Source organism: Phascolarctos cinereus, unplaced genomic scaffold (genome assembly GCF_003287225.1).
Source record: "Phascolarctos cinereus isolate Bilbo 61053 unplaced genomic scaffold, phaCin_HiC Scaffold_5;HRSCAF=322, whole genome shotgun sequence".
NCBI lineage: Eukaryota > Metazoa > Chordata > Mammalia > Diprotodontia > Phascolarctidae > Phascolarctos > Phascolarctos cinereus.
The window spans coordinates 73,221,988-73,241,463 of NW_027555958.1; the positions used below are offsets into that span (position 1 = coordinate 73,221,988).

The 19,476-nt window shown below is 35.3% G+C and overlaps 1 protein-coding gene across 2 annotated transcripts in view; it reads left to right on the forward strand.

Annotated features, from left to right (window-relative positions):
- DPYD (dihydropyrimidine dehydrogenase) overlaps nucleotides 1–19,476 on the forward strand; it is a 1,011,926-nt gene that overhangs the window by 812,873 nt on the left and 179,577 nt on the right. For both annotated transcript variants that reach the window (XM_020999593.2, XM_078155001.1), the window contains exon 19: nucleotides 15,721–15,863. In XM_020999593.2, coding sequence (XP_020855252.1) covers nucleotides 15,721–15,863 — 143 coding nt within the window. The remainder of the gene's footprint in view (nucleotides 1–15,720; nucleotides 15,864–19,476) is intronic.

Genomic DNA, 19,476 nt, shown 5'->3' on the forward strand with positions numbered 1-19,476 from the left:
TTATATATTTTATCTTACCCTACGTGGCCAACTTAATTCTTTCTGAGTTATCACACTAGCTGACTGCTGAAACTTCAGTTTAACTCCTACTAATATCTTTACTTTATACTAATTATATAGTTTTTTATTCATTTTGTGCTTATTTTTTCAGCTACTTTGATAAACTAAACTTATTGGGAATCTTCAATAAATATATAGCTGTCAATTTAATGTAACAAAATCGCCAGATTTTAGAGTTGGAAGGGACCATAGTGTCCTTTCCAATAATTCAAATCCATAACCCATTATTACATACTGATTTTACTAAAAAAGATCAATAAAGCATACAGCTTAGATAGTTTTTGTTTTAACCTATATAGTGCATTTTCTACAATATTCTTGACATGATCATGGAGACTCAAATATTTTTACTGAAAAAGAACTAGTTTGTTGCTTATGAAGTCAGCTCTATCTATCGTTATACTTGTAACTATTATTTTTAATACTTTAATATTTTTAATATGACCAAACCCAAAAACTTCCACTATTAGTTTTGTCTTCTGAATCAACAAAGAATAAATCTGTTCCCTCATCTAAATGGCTGTCATGTAGATACGTGAGGATTGCTGTTGTCTTCCTTCTGACAATTATTCTGGCTCAACACATGCAATTCTCCAGCCATTCCTTGTGTCACCATATTTTCAGAACTCCTGGTCTGTACAAACTTTATTTAGTTAATATCTATTTAGAATGTTCTATCCAGATTTGAACATGATTTTTATTGTTGTTGTTCAGTCATGTCTGATTGTTTGTGACCGCATTTGGGGTTGGAGTAGTTCACCATTTCCTTCTTCAGCTCATTTTACAGATAAGAAAACTGAGGCAGACTGGGTTAAGTGACTTGCAAAGGGTCACACAACTAGTATCTGAGGCCAGATTTGCACTCAGAAAGATGAGTATTCCAGACTCCAGGCCTGGTACTCTATCCACTGCACCACCTAGCTCTTCAATTGAACCTAATTCTCAATATCTGTTCTAAACTTCAGAATACAGTGGAATAATTTTGGGAATTTGGACACTTTTTTATTTCTGTATTAAAGGGCAATGATGGAATTTGGTCTGCTCCATTGGAAGCAGTATCCACATTAATGAGCTTAGAGGTCCATCAAGATATTAAAGGGTGTTCAACTTACTGGGGAGGTGGAAAGGTGTAGACCACTTAGAAATTTTGATTTAGCTGTGGGTAGATCTAATGTGAAATCGGTCTAATGGCCAACAAATGGGTACACTATTAGAAGTGAACTACATCAATATTGACATTTTCATTATAAATAAAAACAGAAGACAGAAAGAAATCACAGTGAAATGGAAAGATAGATCTCCCAGAAAAGGGAAACACAGGAGCTGATGTGATTAGTCTCATGATGCATTTAAAGGCAAAAAGAAACAACATGCTGTGGGAAACGTCATCATCACCTTACAGAGCTCACACTGAACATAAGCAACTTACCACCAAGGGAATAATTGAGTCTGATGTGATAAGATATTGATATTATAACAGAGGATGAAGAGAGAGAAATTCTATGAAAAGCTTGGTGAAATGTTCCAAATAAAATCAAGATATGCTTTGCTATTCAGTGCCTTCAGCATGAAAAGAAGAAGAAGAGAGAAAAACTATGTTAGAAAACATAGGATTTTTAGAATCTAAAATCAATGGTGTTAAAGTCTTCTAACCTTTTGCCTGCATGTCATGAGTATACTTTCTTCAGGATGAGCTAGGAGTAACTATATTTACTGAGCAAAGAATGACTTCATTAAAAACAAACCAAAAACCCTACATGAATTCTGTCTTGCAGAAAACAACTGGTTATAGAGGTGGGAGTTGTTTTAGTCTATTTCAGTAGTTTCTATTTGTTAGAACAAAATTCAATACCAAATTAAGACAAAGTGTGTGCGTGTGAAAACATTGCATGTATTTATCACTACACCAACACGAACTGGTTAAATATACTCTAGTCAGCTAGGTGGTGTCACAGATAGAGCTCTGGTCCTGGAGTCAGGAAGACTCACCTTCCTGAGTTCAGATTTGGCCTCACACACTTACTAACTGTGTAACCACGGGCAAGTCACTTAACCCTGTGTGCCTCAGTTTCCTCATCTGTTAAATGAGCTGCAGAAGGAAATGACAAACCACTCCAAGAAAACCCCAAGGGGGGGTCACAGAGTAAGACATGACTGAAAAACAACTGAACAACAACAGTCTCAGAAAAGTGAGATGAACAAAAGTGAAAGCTTTGCCACCATTTCCTAGAAAATATGATTAAATACAAACAGTTACCACCATAAGAAAGCCAAAATGGCTGTGAAACTGACCCAGGCTACAAAAATTTAGTCTCTTCACTGAGCAGAGAGATATGATGTTCCAGAGTAATAAAGATTTAGAGTACAAGTTCATTTGAAAAATATTATGGAAGAGGAAGAGGGATGACTAAACATTGTGAAAAATAGGTGAGGAGAAAATAAAACTGGGAAACATGAAATCACAGCTTTTGGTGTTTTTTATAGTGATCTAGTCTCATCAGTGATGACACTGCAGCAACCCTAGTAGGTATCTATTATCTCAGTACTGAAGTACTACGTGAGTAAGTTCTAAGAGCTTTTAATAAAGATAAAATCAGGGAGAGGAGCTGGGCCTATTGAAGCAGAAATACAGAATCTTAACGGTTGGAAAGAACCTCAGAAGTCAGTTAGTCCCACATTTTCTCAAACAGGAATGTTTTCTACATCATCAGTAATGAAAATTCATCAATCTTTGCTTGAAGATCTTTTAGAAGGATCACTCAAGGCAACCTATTTCAATTTTAGATAACTGTAATTGTTAGGAAATTTTTCCTCAGATCAAGCCAAAATCAAGAACTTCCATCTGTTATTCTGAGGTCTACCCTATGGGACAAACAAAACTGGTCTAATCTAAAAATCCAGAATAATTCTTGACTGGGAGAAACATAACTTTTGAGGGTTTCAGAGATTGATTTTTCAAGCTCTCAAATACGGAAAGATTTTACAAGTTTTGAAAAACTTTATGTAATGTAACTTTTATAGGGAGAAATAAACCACTGAGATAATTTATGGAAAGGGTTTTGCAAATCTTAACATCCTATGAAAATAAAATGCTAGCTATTATTATCATTATTCATTTTATATTTATATTATGGACTCATCACAAAAAATCCCTGTTATACTTAGTTGCTGTATCATTATGTGCAGACTTTACAGGGATTTTAAGCTTTTCCTGATAGATTTTCCTTATTTACTTTCTTGTCACTCTAGTGTAGAATTTGCCATTTAACATGCATTTATTGTGGTTTTGTAGGCAGACTATTTTAGGACATACTTTGCTATCCATGGAAAAGTCATCATAGGAAAATGATCATGAAAATAGACATTTGTATATGTTCACCCTTTAAAGTTTGTGAAACACTTTACAAGCATTATCTCCTTTTAGTCTCCAAACAACCCTGTTTTAGAGTTATGGCAGGTATTATTATCCCCATTTTACAGAAGATGATGCTGAGGCTCAGAAAGGTTATCACCCACAGTATCACAACTAGCAAATGTCAGGGAAAGGATTTAAATTCAAATCTCTTGACAACAAGTCAAATACCTCTGCCATACTCAAAATGGAGAGCAATTATAATACTCTTAGATAGATAGTTTTTATATAATGCCTTATGTTTTACAAAACCTTTACAGATATTATCTCATTCAATTTTCATAGCAACTCTAGGAGTTAATGATATTGTTAACTCCATTTTGCAGATGAGGAAACTGAAGCCAACAAAGGTTAAGTGACTTGCCCAGGATCACACAGCTAGTACGTGTCTGAGGCTAGAATAGATATCAGGTCTTCCTAACTCTAAGTCTAACATTCTGTTATCCACAGACAGTCCAGTCCCTTCATTTAGTAGGAAAGAAGGGTAATTTTTATTTCACAGAATTAAATCAACTTGTGAAAAGCTAACTTCTATGAGTTGAATTTGTTCCTCTTAAACAACAGATCTGCACTTTGGGCTAAAGCCCAATAATGCTTCTCTAGGTTAGTCTGACCTTCTGATTAGGCTAACCAGACATTTAGACAACTGAGAAGTTCAAGAATATAATGTATTATCTTTTTGTTTTTCTATAGAAATTTAATTTTAAAAGAATTAAAGTATCTATACTGAATGAACACTAATCCTTATTTCAAAACATGTGATATACAACATAGAGCAAATTACAAAGAGGAATCAAGTATAATTTAATTATCTCTCACTAAAGCTAAGTTCTTATCTATTTCTTCCTATGTAAAGTTTGGCCTTCCTCTGCCAATTTCATCCACAATCTATCTCAGGTATTATTTACAAGCCTGGCTTGTGTGTTGTTCTCTGGCCAACTCTTCATATTGTCTGTGAATATACAGTCCTAGAGTCCTGGACTTGGAATCAGGAAGACCTGGTTTGAAATCTCCTCTGTGACATGAACAGTGTGTCTATGAGTAAGTCACAATTTCCTCAGTTATAAAATGGGGTTTTAATACCTATAATAGCTACCTCCCAGGTTCAATTGAGATAATGCAAGTGAAGTGTTGTATGAATCAGTTATTATTAACATAAATGCCTAATAATCCTCCTTTTTTACTTTTAGCAAGTCTTTCTTAAATCAGCTCTCCTAAGCTAACGAAAAACTGCATCTGATTTTGTCAAGCAAAGGTCTACATGAACATTGAAATTCAGAGCCCTCTGTCAATCTCTGACAGAGTATCTTCACAACATAGTGGGATGTTTTCTTTGCCATTTTCCCTTCTGCTAACATTAGAAGCTCCTGGGAGTGTCCTTTAAAAAAAAATCTTCCTCTGTTTACTCTGAACGTTATGGATCTTATTTTAAAATTCAAAATGTCTTAAACAGACATATAGTATGGAGAAAATATGTCCTGCCTCATAAACGTATTTTAAGAATTCACTTAAATTCAACAGATCACCTACTGTATACAAGACAATTACCCAAAGGGCAATGGAGAGCCACAGAGGAGGCAAGAGCAGCCTATAGCAAGTTCTAAGCAAGGAATTAATTATGCAAAAGAAGCCATGTCCGCAATGCCATCAGAAATGTATGTGATCCTTATAGAAGACCAATTGGTCACCGTGTCAAGATAAGGGAGATCAATGATGGACAGCCCCTTCACTCCAGAGGCATCCTTCTTATCTCAGGAGAACATGAGAAGGGCCTCCAGTCTGTCTATACCATCAGGGGGTGTATTTATGGGAGAACTCAGACAAGAATGGCACAGGATGGGCTAGTACAATTGGTTTGCAATTTGTATCCTTACAAACAATGTCCACAAAATTAAGATCACATATTTAATTTGTTTATATATAGACATAGGAGTATTGGTGTGTGTGTACACACACACACACACACACACACACACACATATACATACACACACAATATATGTAGAACACAAGGAGATTTTAACTGACTTACAGGTGTGAAAAGGCAGAAAAAATACTTTAAGAATTTAAGGGGATTTTTTTTCCTGAGATCTTTTTTAAAGATTTTGCCTTTATTTTTGGAGGAAAAATAATACCTTGAAAAAATGGTGGGGAGGAAGTTTGTTACAGTTTTTTTTTTCCTATCCCATCTTCTAATCCCTATCCCAGCCTCTAATCTTTATGATCTTAGCGTGTTGCCTGGGGCACTGAGGTATCGACTAGCTTAAGTGACTGGGTCACAACAGTGAAAGTGTGTCAGACAAGGGATTTTCTGACTTCAAGGCCAACTGTTTACTATATACCATGTAGCTTATTTATGAATAATAATGACTTATATTTATATAGCACTTTAAAGTTGGCAAAACACTTCACATGTTATCTCTTCTGAACCTTATGACAGCTCTGAGAAAACCATATAACCTCCCTCTTTCAGATGAAGAAAACCAAGGCCATGGTCACACAGTTTTGAAGGTTGATAGGGCTCCAAACCTTATCTTCCTGGCTGCAAGTCCAGTGCATTTTCTACTCCCTAACTTCTGTTTGTTTCAGTTTCCTCATCTGTAAAATGAGGATAATAATAACCCCTACATCCCAGGGTTGTAAGGAGGAAATGAAATAATAATTGTAAAGTACTTAGCACAGTGCTTGGCACATCGTAAGTGCTATATACATGTTAGTTGTTACTTTATTAGCTATTATTATCTCATATTGCTTCTCAGGGTAGATAGGATTCTGGGTAATCTTAGGGCTTTAATTTTTGTGGTGAAAATAAACCAATTTTCTCACGTGGGCTCCAGCAGCTAGGTGGCATAGTAGAGGCCAGGGTCTCCCACTGCATCCTGGGCCATCTCCAGTCATCCTGATGGATATCTTACCCCTGGACCCACGACTCTGGAGGAGAAAGTGAGGCTGGTGACTTTACACAGCCTGCCTCACTTAAATCAAAGTCAATTGCAAGTTATGTCATCATCTCCCTGATGTCATGGTTTTCTTTGAGAACAAAGGACAAACACAGCAACCTGTGAGAGTGAACACTGGATTTGAGGTCAAGAAGGCCTCAATTTAAATCCCGCCTCAAAACAGTTACTAGCTGTGGGCCCATATACGTCACTTAACCTCTCTCTGCCTCAGTTTGCTGACCTGTAAAATGAGAGTAATAATAATGGCACTTATCTCACAGAGTTGTTTTCAGGAACAAATGAGGTAACATGTGCTTTGCATAACTTAAGATGTTATATAAATGTTAGGTATTGTTGCTATTATCTCCTGCTTATTGTAATTAAAACTGGAAGCTATAACTAATGTGATGCACTTTGAAATCATAAACCGTGATCTAAATGTGAGCTGATATTGTTATTATTTACGATAGTCAGTTGTGAAAAGGCATCCTCAAAAGAGCCTTGACTCCAATGTAGTCATCAGTGTAATAGCTCTATCTCTTAAATTATTTGTTTGCTTTGTTAAAATATACATAGATTGCATTTAATTTGGGGTTCTCTTTAATATTGTATTCTGCTCACCTAAATCTTTGATATTTCTGGTTTATTACCATTTACATTTTCTTCTCTGTAACATTAAATCTATAATAGAACAGTTATATATTCCACAGTTCACATTCTAATGAATTTATTATCCACTTAATTCATTGTTTTATAATTAATGTAAGCAAATTAAAGCGACATTTTCCTTTTGTATACACAGTGAACACAAGTGAGGATTATAACCCAATTTCTGTTTTATTGCCAGCTATAGCTATTACCAGGGAGTTTATTGTGGACTTAGTTCTAGCAATTAATTGTATGATAGCAGCAGTCCTAAGAGTCAAATGATATGGCCAGAATAAATAGAACTAAACCTCAATTATTCAGACTTCTAGTTACCCAAAATTGGCTTGTGTTCCACATTAACTGTTTTGTCCATGAAAAACTTCTCTTATATCTGAACATAATTTAGTCATGCACGATAATGGTCTCCTTCCCTTTTACTGTTACCATTAGGTTTTGGATTTTTTTTTTGTAATAAAAGCTGTGACCATTCTTATGTTTTGTTTAGTATTTAGAGCTTTTGATTCTTAGGCAACTGGGTTCTTAGAAGCACTGACATCTTTTCTGCAGAGTCTTGCTTTAGGAATCTAGTAAACTGTTCCCATCCCAAACTTGAAACTGCTGCTGCATCAGAGGTGTTAAATGTGAAAAAAGGAGTGAGGAAAACATGCAAGGGATGTTTCTGATGGCTACAAATTATTAGGGAATGAAAATCACTATCATAGTCACCATTACCATTATCATCCAAAGGAATTTATCACATCAACATACAAATGCCATCATACAGAATGCTGATTTACTTCAATTTGTCAAGGAACTGTGCGTGCAGATATTCTATCCCCCCCCACACACAAATATCACAGTCCCTCTACCCTTTAAGAAAAGCCTTCCTAGGATTTACTAATACATAAGCAAATCAAATAAATCCATTTTTTCATTCATTCAAAGAATATTTATTAACTTTGGGGATATAAAGATAAATTGAAATAGTTTCAGCCTTGACAAAACTCATGTTCTTTCTGATTTCGATATTGACATTAAATATTACATATAGTAAAACCTACACAAAACCAAATTGTCATTATATTGAGAATAATGGAATGTTAAAATGTAATCATGCCCTTAATTTTTTAATTGGAACAATATAGTTTCTTGAGAAAACAATTTCTGGAATCATGAGATTCTTTTTTAACATTCTAAAATAGTTTTAGATGACACAAGGCAATTAAAATGTTATCTACGGTGTACTGAGGAAGAACTGTGAATTCAGGGGTCAGCTTTTCATTTTAGGTTATGTGTTTGTAGGGTAGGCAGCTTGGATACAGCCAAATTTCTAATTGGATAGTTATTTTCTCTTGTCTGCCCAGGACAGACAAGACTAGCATAAACCAGCGTGCCTGGCAACCATCAAATAGAAGAAACAAAATTCCACCTTTATTCTCTTTCTAAACCATAGATTTTATTATTATGGTCTGTGGGCTCAAGAATATTCTAACTTTCATTGAAATATACCACATTCAGATATTAAATGGATCTAACTGGATATTACTATTCTGATTCAATCTCGTCGTTACACAGACATGCCTTATATTAATTTATGTTGCCTGTTAGTTAAATCTTACCAACTTTTAGTTTATTTTTTCTTGAAGTAATTGGGTCAAAATTCATAGTCCATTAGTCTGTCAAATATATTCCTGCCTTACCTGTCTCTGTTGTAAAACCAATAATGTCATTAATGGAATCATTGTTTTAAAGCTCTATCAAGACACATAAAAACATAAGCACATACCACTCCATTCATGCATTTTAAATTGACTATACAACCTTGATCAGTATTGGTTAATATATTTTATTTTAGCCAGAAGTTTTGTTTCTTTGTTGGACATTTCACTTTTATCCCTTTCTTTCCTATCACTTTGCCCAGAAATGAATTTCAAATATAACAATTTAGGCAGATACTTTTCTATACCTTCAATTCCTTCCCAGAAACCCTTCATGGTAGATGAAAGTCATTTTCAAAACCCATTATATAACAAAGCTAAGAACAGGTAGACTAAATTTCACATTAAATCAACTGAGTTCTAAAGAAATCCAATGAAGTGGGGTTTATAATGGAAATAAAAACAGAATTTACTATTGCACCATGACAATAGGTCCCATTATTTCATTTTTAAGCCACATTTTCTCCAAGAATGTAATTACTCTTAATGTAAGGAAAGACACCTTTATTGCTGTAAAGGGTTTTTTTTTCTTTTTTCATTACATGAACTGAAAAAGTTTTAGAAAAGGAAGAAAACCATGTAACAGAAAATGTCTTATTGGCCTAATTGAACATCTTCAAATGACATTTAGAATATACTGGTGTTATTTTTGTTTAACACCTGTGTAGTATTATTGCCCTTTCAAGAAAACTGGTTAAATTTTCAAAGCTGTGTTCTGGGATTTTGCCATTTGATGTCCATTAATATCCATTGGAATGTGCAGCCAAATCCCTGTGTACCACTTTGAAATTTTACCCCTTAGTGTTAATGATAGTCTTCTAATAGTGCAGTTAGAAATAAATTATTAAACTCCTTAGCTCATATTTCTTTTATTCTCTGGGGCCAGCTAAATAAGAAAAAAAAATCCCAATGCCCTTTTGTTATTATAAAGTACATATAATCAAGCCCCTTCTTATAGGGGTTGACAATGTCATTAATAATAAGCATAAATCACTAAGTGTTTATAGAATATATAAATTTTAGGTTTGGTTTAAAACAATATCCTTTCCATTTACATCTTTTTTACACCCTGGGATTTTAAATGTCCTTTATTTAATGTGCCAATAACTTCATTTAGCCCCTATTTACCAAGCTAAATTGCTTAATGCTTCTGTATGCTTGACATAATAAGAAAAAAGAAAAGAAAGTACTTGCAGATATTTTGAAGCAAAGCCTCATAACTGAGGTTTAAGTGCCACTTTGGTCCCATTTTAATATCTTGGATCTTGAACATCAAATTGAGAGTATGATGATGAGAGTATGGAATTCATCATCTATAAAATGGAGATGTTAATACTCTTTGTTGTTCAGTCGTGTCTGACTCTTCAGGACCTCATTTGGGATTTTCTTGAAAAAAATACTGGAGAAGTTTGCCATTTCCTTCTCCAGCTCATTTTACAGATGAGGAGCTGAGGCAAACTAGATTAAATGACTTGCCCACAGCTGGTAAGTGTCTGTGGCCAGATTTGAACTAAGAACGCTAAGTCTTCCTGTCTGTAGCCCCAGTAGTCTGTCCACTGCATCACCTAGCTGCCATTAATACTCTACCTCAATCAAACACTTCGTATTAGAAAAACAGATTGTAAGCCTTAAATAGCATCTTTGACCTCATTCATATAAAAACATCCTCCAGTTGTGCAAATCCTTCTAGCTCCTGGCCACGTTTTCCCATAAGGAATCTATCTCTAGATCTCTTTGATATCATATAGGTACCAGTGCATTACATGGATTATTCATTTGTTCTTTCTTATTCTCTCTGCATCACTACATCAGTTGTCTTTTCCTGTAATATATCTCTTTGATAATCTCTTTTATTCTACATTTTGTAAGCAGTTAATTTTTGGTAATTTTCTGCAGCTAGTTGTGCGCATTTATTAAACAGCCTTTGTTGACCAATAATTTTGATTTGTAGCAAACTCATATTACATGACTGACTGACTGACATAGAACGCCACTAACGGAATATTGATGTTTAAAATGTTTTTTTCCCCCAAGAATTTTGGTGTCATTGAAAGTACCATGGTGTTTTTTCAAATTCAGTCTTACTCTTATTCAGTTCTTGGCCCACATTTTGCCTACTCGCCACGCACGTCCAAGATAAATGCACTGATGGACCAATCCCACAGGTCATCTCTTCATCTCCCTGTCATAATACTGAAAATAGGCTTTCTTTGCCCAGTTAGCTTTTCCTGCATGGATGGTTATGCTAAATGGTTTTGAGTGATTATGAATGTCCTTTAGGAAGCTCTTTAACTCTGATGCAATCAGGCCAATGTCATCTGCAATCAATAAATCAACAAACATCTATTAGGGACATAGTAAGTGTGAGGCACTGAACTAGGAACTGGTGAGACGGACAGCAATGAAACAGTCACTGCCTCAAGGAACTTGCATTCCATCATTTGCGGACTTTTGCCATATATAGGGGATCTGTCCCCCATTTGGATTATCTTCTGGACATGCATCGTAATAGGGTCAAATGCTTTTGGTAAGTATTTTATGGCTCATTTGATATTATCAGAAAAGATTAATTATCAGAATATAAATTGTTATTTTTCCATTGAGAAATGTTATGATTTTTAAATTAGGTTTACAATTTAAAGTTTTTGCAGTATCCTCCATATTCTCTCCCAAATAACAAAGAAGATTTTTAAAGAAAAAAAAAAGATAAAAAAATCAACAAGATCGATCAATATACTGAAAACATTTGAAAACAAAGGTAATATGTATACCTATCACCTCTGTATTTCTCTTCTTTGGAGCCATGTTTGTTCTTTGTAATTCTGTAACTCTTGCTTTTGATTGTTTTGAGACGCTCGTTCTAGTCATGGCATATATTGTTTCTTGGCTCCGCTTATTTCACTGTGTAAGTCTTTCCACGCGTCTCTACACTCATTATATTTGTGATTTTTTTTACAAGATAGTCATATTCCATTATTTCCAATTCTTTGCTACAATGATGAAAAAATGCTGCCAAAAATATTTTGGTGTATATGGAAACTCTCTTCTTATCAATGACCTCCTTTGGGTATATATCTAGTAGTAGAATCTTGGGGGTATGGTGGTGTGTCTGTGTAGATTTAGTCACTTTATTGCCATAATTACAAATTGCTTTACAAAATGATGCATTAATATGCTTATCTTCCCAAAACCCCTCCATTGCTGACTTCCTCTAGTTTTGTCATGTTTGCCAGTTTTCTAGGTATGACATGATTTTTTTGAGCTCTTAATACGTGCATGCAAGATGCCCTATTGAAAGAGAACTTTAAGGTATCATTTTCTTCTACAAAATCCATTTTTTTTAACATAGTGAACAACAATATGTACAATATGAGCTTTCACATTCTCTTAACCTCTCAGTCAATTTTGTGACTAAAAAGATGGGGTTGGTTAGCTATCCAGATATCACAAAAGCCTACATGTTTTGTCTTTATATTTCCATCGAGTGCCTTAAATATGTGTGCAAATTATCATCATCAAGATTTTGGAGAGGTGAGGAAACAGGCATAAGGGCTAGTAGTTATTACTGTTTTTCCAATCACCTTTTTCCAGTAATAGTCATATTTTTTTCCTCCATAATTTCATATCATCCTCTTTCAAACATCTTGAGGATCTGTCCTACAAAATTCACAAAATTGTGTCACCTTCAGCATAGAACTCTTCTAAACAAACTTGATCTTGTCTAGCTATTCTTCCAATTTTTGTTTTCTTCCTCTCCATTTATATTTCTCAGTCAACTCATCAGAGACTTCAGTGTTAGAGTACAAATGTAGTGGCTCCACCATCATTGATGTAAAATCTTCTTATAGAAATCTTGATGGTTCTTTACCATTTTTATCTATTGTCTATATATTTTTATTTATTTTATATCATTATTTATCTATATATCTATCATGTATTATATCAACCGACCATCTGGTTTCATCTTTAAACATTCTTATGATGATGTGCTGTAATCTAATCTCATATCAAAATGTTCTCTAATTACTCTATTGTTTTAACTGATTTATTAGGCAATGCTATTCTAAATCTACCATGTTCCTCTGTAACAGAGGTTCTTAAACTATGGGTCGTGACCCCATATAGGGTTGCGTAGTTGAATGTGGGGGTTGCGACAAATTTGGCAGCAACAAAAGGTTTCCGAATGCTCAGCAACCGAAAATTAATTCAAAATCAAACACATAATGAATCCCAGGAGTTTCCTGAAGCACTTGCCCATGTTGCATCGTGCAACTTCACTGCAGCATTGGTTCTGAACACACAACATGTGCACTTCACACTGCACATGCTGTCACACCATGCAAGAAACACTGCCAGAAACACCTCGGCTCAGATTCGAGACTATTGTATGTTATGAATTGCAGTGTATTTACTGTACATACAAAATCGTTAAATGAATTTTGGCTTGGAATTAGGACAGAATTTCCAATAATTTCTGAAATGGCCCTAAACGTACTTCTGCCATCTTGTACTACATATTTATGCAAAGTGGCATTCTCAGCATTGACAATTTTGAAATCAAAATATCAGTCAACTCTGAAAAACACTGAAGGTGCTCTATGTCCTGCAGTATCAAATATTCCGCCAAGATTTAATTCTTTTTGTAAAAATAAACTAGCACACCCATCTCAATAGTATGCAAGTTTGCTTTCATCTTTAATAAATGGTAAAATTATATGTATACCAAGGAATTATTTTAAAGTAACTTTCTTTATGATTTATTATCAGTAACTGTTTGATTTGTATATCTGTTTTATGTACTTATATACCCAGTGTCATGTATCTGAGCCCAGGTTTGGACTCAGGAAGATGAGTCTTCCTGACTTCAGGCCTGCTGCTCTATCTGCTTCACCACCTAGCTACCCTCCTCTTATTGTTATTTTCCTCTTAATGTAACCATATCTGTAGCTAGTAATTTCCTGTCTATTACGATAAAATCAGTTTTGTTTATTGTTTTGTTATTTGAAGCTCACCTTGTCCAGTGACTCCTTATTCTCCTCTTGAAGAAAGCATTCATGACAAAAAATGCAAGGCTTCTGTGTAGCATAGAAGCTTTTGGCTTATTTCATTTCTTGTTTCTGTGCCATATTTTCCAAAATACTTCTTGCTGGTTTTCCCATATTCGCCTTTACATTGAATTCACTGAGTACCTATCATTTAGTGCGATAGAATGTGAGTTATTATTCATGATTATTACCAGCTAATAAATCCTGGGTTGCTGAAATGGTTTTTGTATTTCTTGCAGCCAGTATACACTAATAGCATTTTACAGATATTATCTTTGTCCTAAGTACAAACGTAAGGAACATGAAGATTCAGTTTTAGCTGAATAAATGATAAGAAGGAAAAGGAAGGAACTGATTTTCACATGGGTTCTGTGTCCATCACAGTCATACATCCAGTGGAAGTACACACAAAAATATCGATAATAAAGACAGTGTTTGGAAGGGGAAATGGTTAAAAAAATATAAAAATATACAGCTTAATTAGACTACCAATGTGTTTCCTCGTGTGTGCAGAAAGCTCCAGTTTGAATCAGTGTTAGATTATTGGATTGGATAATTTAAACTATTTTTAATTTAATTAGATATCTTAATAAAGAACCCTGACTTATTAGAGTACATGAATACCAAGTACTAGCCATCTATACCTTATAACCTACAAGTTTCTTCTCATTGTAAGATCACATGTTTAGAAAATATATTCTCTTTGGGGGTCTGAAACTCTTTCCTGTATTAATGGGTATTCATAAAATGACTTAAAAAATGTTTACTTTTATACAAGTTCTTTTAATCACTCTTTGGAGTAATTCATTGCTTGACTTTGCTATATGCTTTGTGACCATGGGTGAGTTACTTAGTGCCCCTACACAACTGAAGAAGATGATTAATTGCACCCTGGTTGCCAGTGTGCATCATTTGAAGGCATTGCTACACCAGGAGTTCTCTGCCATGCTGAAACCAGAGATTTGAATAGTTTTGTTGTTGTTGTTGTTTTTTCAAAAGGTGAAGCAGAATGAATACCGGGCTTAGAGCAAGGATAGACTTGGCTTTGCATGAATCATGCTTCTTGCACAATAGTTGCCTAATCTCAATCAAGTGGCTTAAATTCTCACAGCCCCAGTTTCCTCATCTGTAAAATGGGAGCAGTCAGTCAACAAGCATTTATTACCGTCTGCTATGGGCCCTGTGCTAAGCACTGGAGATACCTTCAGTGCCAACCTTAGTGAATTGTAGGATCAAAGGAGCTAATATATGTGAAGCACTTGAGAGAACTTAGAGTTGTGATTTTTAGGTTACATAATTTCACCCAACTTCCTTAATAAAGGCAAAACGAGATCAGACCCATTATCTTTAATCAGACTGTGAGAAATAGATGTAAAAAGCAATATGGAATGTGTAAGTCCATCAGCACCTTGTTTGTTTGTACAATATCTCTATTCACACCAGCTGCCTTATACTTTGTGGAAACATAACAGAGCTGTGTGTCTATTTATGTACTGTATGTAATTGTTTTCTTTTTCTAAATCTGCTGTTCCTTGTTCTTTTTTAAACAGATGCTTAAATGTTCCATCCAATTTCTTACACATTACTATATCTCAAATGCAAGAGGGAAATGTTTCAAGCTGCAGTTTCAGGGTTATTACACCCACTTGCATAACACTCCTCCATGCAATAATAATAGCGTCAGCTTCGTTAAAAATAGATCCACATCCATTTACAAATTAACATACTTGGAAACATAGGAATATTCAGATAATGTGCATATATATGTATGTTTTAAATACAGATAACCCACATTTGAATTTTGTCTAGTACAACACTGCCATCACATGATAATCATCCTCAAGCAATATGTAAAAATGCTCACTATAGTAACCCTTGGTTATTCTTTCTTCCCAAAGGGACTGCAATTAGACCCATAGTCTTACGAGCTGTATCAGCCATTGCCAAAGCCTTGCCTGGATTTCCCATTTTAGCCACTGGGGGAATCGACTCGGCTGAAAGTGGCCTGCAGTTTCTACACAGTGGAGCTTCTGTTCTACAGGTAAGAGTTATTGGGTTTTCTTGATGGTGGTCATGTTGTTGCTCTTGTGATATGTGGTACTATGGTTTTTAAATCTAATTCAGTGACAACAGTTTCAGCAACGTGAAACCAAATGGCTTTGCTGGTCAAGTAGCAAAACTCAAGGTGATAAGGAACGGACATAGGGTTCCAAGAAATATGGCTTCTACTTATGGAGGCTTACAAAACTGAAGGGGAAAACAGGACACCCAGAAATATGTATAAGTTATTAATGGAATTCTTTGAGAAGAAGGAAAGGAATGAAAGGAGGAAATTATGGTGGTGGTGTGATGGTGATGAAAGCAACAGCTGTGATGTCAAGAATAAGGGGGTGATAGACTTCCTGTGTTTTGACCTGTCAGCCCACATAAGATAATAGGTATCATCATCATCTAGTATTTATATAATGCTTGACAATTTTACAAAATGCTTTACAAATATCTCATTTTATCCTCACAACAACACTAAGATGTAGAAATTGAAGGAAATTCAGAGGTTTCTATTCCAGTCCCCTCATTTTATAGATATGGAAACTGGGATTCAGGGTTGTCTAGTGACTTACCCAATGTTGTGGTTTGTTGTATTTAGTTATGAGCGCTGCATTAAAAAAATCAAAACAAGACCTTGATAAATTTAAAGGGGTGACCAAGAAAGGGAAGTTTCATGCCACATGAGGATTTGTTGAAGGAATTGAAAAGGTCTAACCTGTTGAAGAGAAGACTGGAGGAAGATGTTAGCTATATTTAAGTAAATGCTGAGCTCGAAATAATGAATCATCAGTGTGGTTGGCCCCCATGCAAATTTGTTATTTCAATAATTTTTTCTCCTTAATAAGTCAACCAGTACACATTTATTAAGCACCTACTATGTGTCAGGCACTAATCACTGAGGATACAAATGTAAAAAGTGAGTCCCTGTCCTCAAGGAACTTACATTCTGATAGGGAGAACCAGCAAAGGTGCTTATACTGTTGATAATCAATGGAGATTCATAGAAGGTTTCTGAGTAGATCGTAGTGGTCCCTTAGGAAGATTATTCTGGGAACATATTGAAGGATGGATTAGAGAAGAGCTAGACTGGATGCAGGGAGCCTGGTTCAGAGGCTATTATAATAGCCTATGTCAGAAGGAATAATAACCTGACCTATAATTGCTGTAGTGGGATCAAAAGGAGAGGGGATGGATATAAGAGATACTGTAGAGGCAGAATCAATGGGACTTGGCAGTCTGGGCTGTGAGGAAGAAGCAAAGATGGTTCTGGGGTAATGAATTGAGAATGACCAGGAGAATAGTGGTACCATCAACAGAACAAGAGAAGTAGGGGATAGCTGTCTTGGGGAGGGGAAGGCAATGAGTTAAGTTTTGGACCTGTTGAGTTTGAGGTGCTTTTCAGAAAATCATAAAATTCACAAGGTGAAATGTCGCGCTGCGAGCTCTTTTCTAGGGGTGTCTTCAAGAGGTGAATATTGTGCATTCAGAGTTTCATGTTTAAAATTTCCCTTGGGTTTATAGTAACAATTTATACACTGACCTTTTTTAAAAAATTCCCATCATTAGCAACTTCAAAGTTCCAATATAGTACATGAAATATATGCCAACAGAAAAGGACATCAGAGCAGTTTCTCTTATCCAGAGTTAAAATGGATCATTTTTTTCTTCCACTATGTAATTTCCTAGTTCCCAGATTTAATGAGTGTTTCATTTACACATTTAAGAGCAATATGCAAGTATATAGGTAAAAATAGCAATTCTATAATCATGAGGTGATATATGAGAAAATATGATTTTAGCATATAGTCAATAAAGTTCTAATTATCTGTGTCAAATATTACATTATTTTAAATTATTTTAATGGAAGGTTGCTTTCAAGAAGGTTTTAATTTTTGAAAGGCCTCTTGATCCCAGTGTGACACATGCTGTTTATAAGCAAATAGGAGGAATTAAATGGACACCTGCTAGGCCCTTTGAATGATTATACTCTCTCTACTAGGTATAAAGATTAATACCCAAATCCAAAGGACATTAATTGAAATAAGAGTCTAATCTTTTTCAGAAGAAGTGTTTTTCACCTTGACAGAGAAAAAAAAGCAATAATCCCACATGGCAGTTACGTAATGGAAGAAAACCAGCCCCAGATTAACCTATAGAAACATGTTTGTAGACAATTCTTTTGAAGAACTTTAAGACCTGGGAGAAATCTTATCTTCATGGGTCATCTAGTCAATCCTCCTGCAGAAACTAATTGGTTAAATAATAACTAACATTCGGCTAGATCTTTCAGGTTTGCTGACACTTTAAAAAGAGTCTTTCATTTGCACCTTATAGCAATCCAGTGGCATAGGGACTATTATCCCCATTTTACAGTTGAAGGAACTAAGGATTACAGAGATTAAGTAATTGAGTCATGGTCAGACAGCTGGCAAGTGTCAGAGGCAGGATTGAAACCCAGATTTTCTGATTCCAAGTCAGTATTGTATCTACTATATCACACTATTTTTGGTTTGTTTGGTTTACTATATCCTCTCTTGGGAAATTCTTTAAAATATAAACTGAGAGGTAGCCCAGCTTAGTGGATGGAAAGCCATCCTTGCAAGTCAGAAGACCAGGCTTCAAGTCTGACCTGTGACTCACGCTAGCTAGGTGATCATGGTCAAGTCACTTGTCTGACTCAGTCACCCAGTGCTCCCAGGAAAATCTCTAAGGCTATATTATAGACAGGTTGCCAGTCTGCATCAGTGGAAGGATAGTTCCATACTGAGAGTTCCCTACGCAATTGAAATCAGAGGTCTGAATCCATTCTTTATGTACTATGTATCCTTTTATTAGTTTCCTCAGTTTAACAATTGATCATTTTCCTTTGTATATTCAACAACTGATCATTCTCTTGTGTTTATAACAGTTATGAAATTCATTTCAAACTTTCTTTCAAAACCGAGTCTTTCTCTTGGAAGTATTATGGTCCAGTGGAAAGAGAAGCAACTTCTAGCTCTCCCACTTGCTAACAGTGTTAATAATATTAGAAATGATACATCCCTTCTCTGGGGCCTCACTTTCCACATCTGTAAAATGATCTAGTTGGACTAGATCAGTGGTCCCCAGAGCTGGGGTTAGGGTTTTCTAAGCATTATGTCCTAAACTCAAAGGAGCCATAAACTGACCCCAAAGACTACATAATAAACCAGCCAATGGGTGGAAAGATGGGTCATATCACACCCTTACTGCAATAGCCATTCATGGAACTTGTCTCCAAAGCAATTATGCTTATTCTTCCTCCACCCATTATAGCTCAATATGTCCAACTATACTTTTCCCTACAGTTGTGCAGTCTCCCAATTTTCCCCCTTCTAAGTCAGTCCTAAGTCCCTCTGGACAGTTATAGCCTCGGCCCATAGAAGAAAACCACTTAACCACCCCACCAAATTACATAACTGTAATGGCAATAAGGGTGGCATTGAGAAAATAAAATATCCCCTTCACAGCATACCCACCAAGAAAAAAAAATACTGATAGGGATGCATAGTATAAAATGATTGGAGACCATTGGACTAGCTCTAATTTCTATGATCCTATGACTTGTAAGTACATTTGATTTTTTT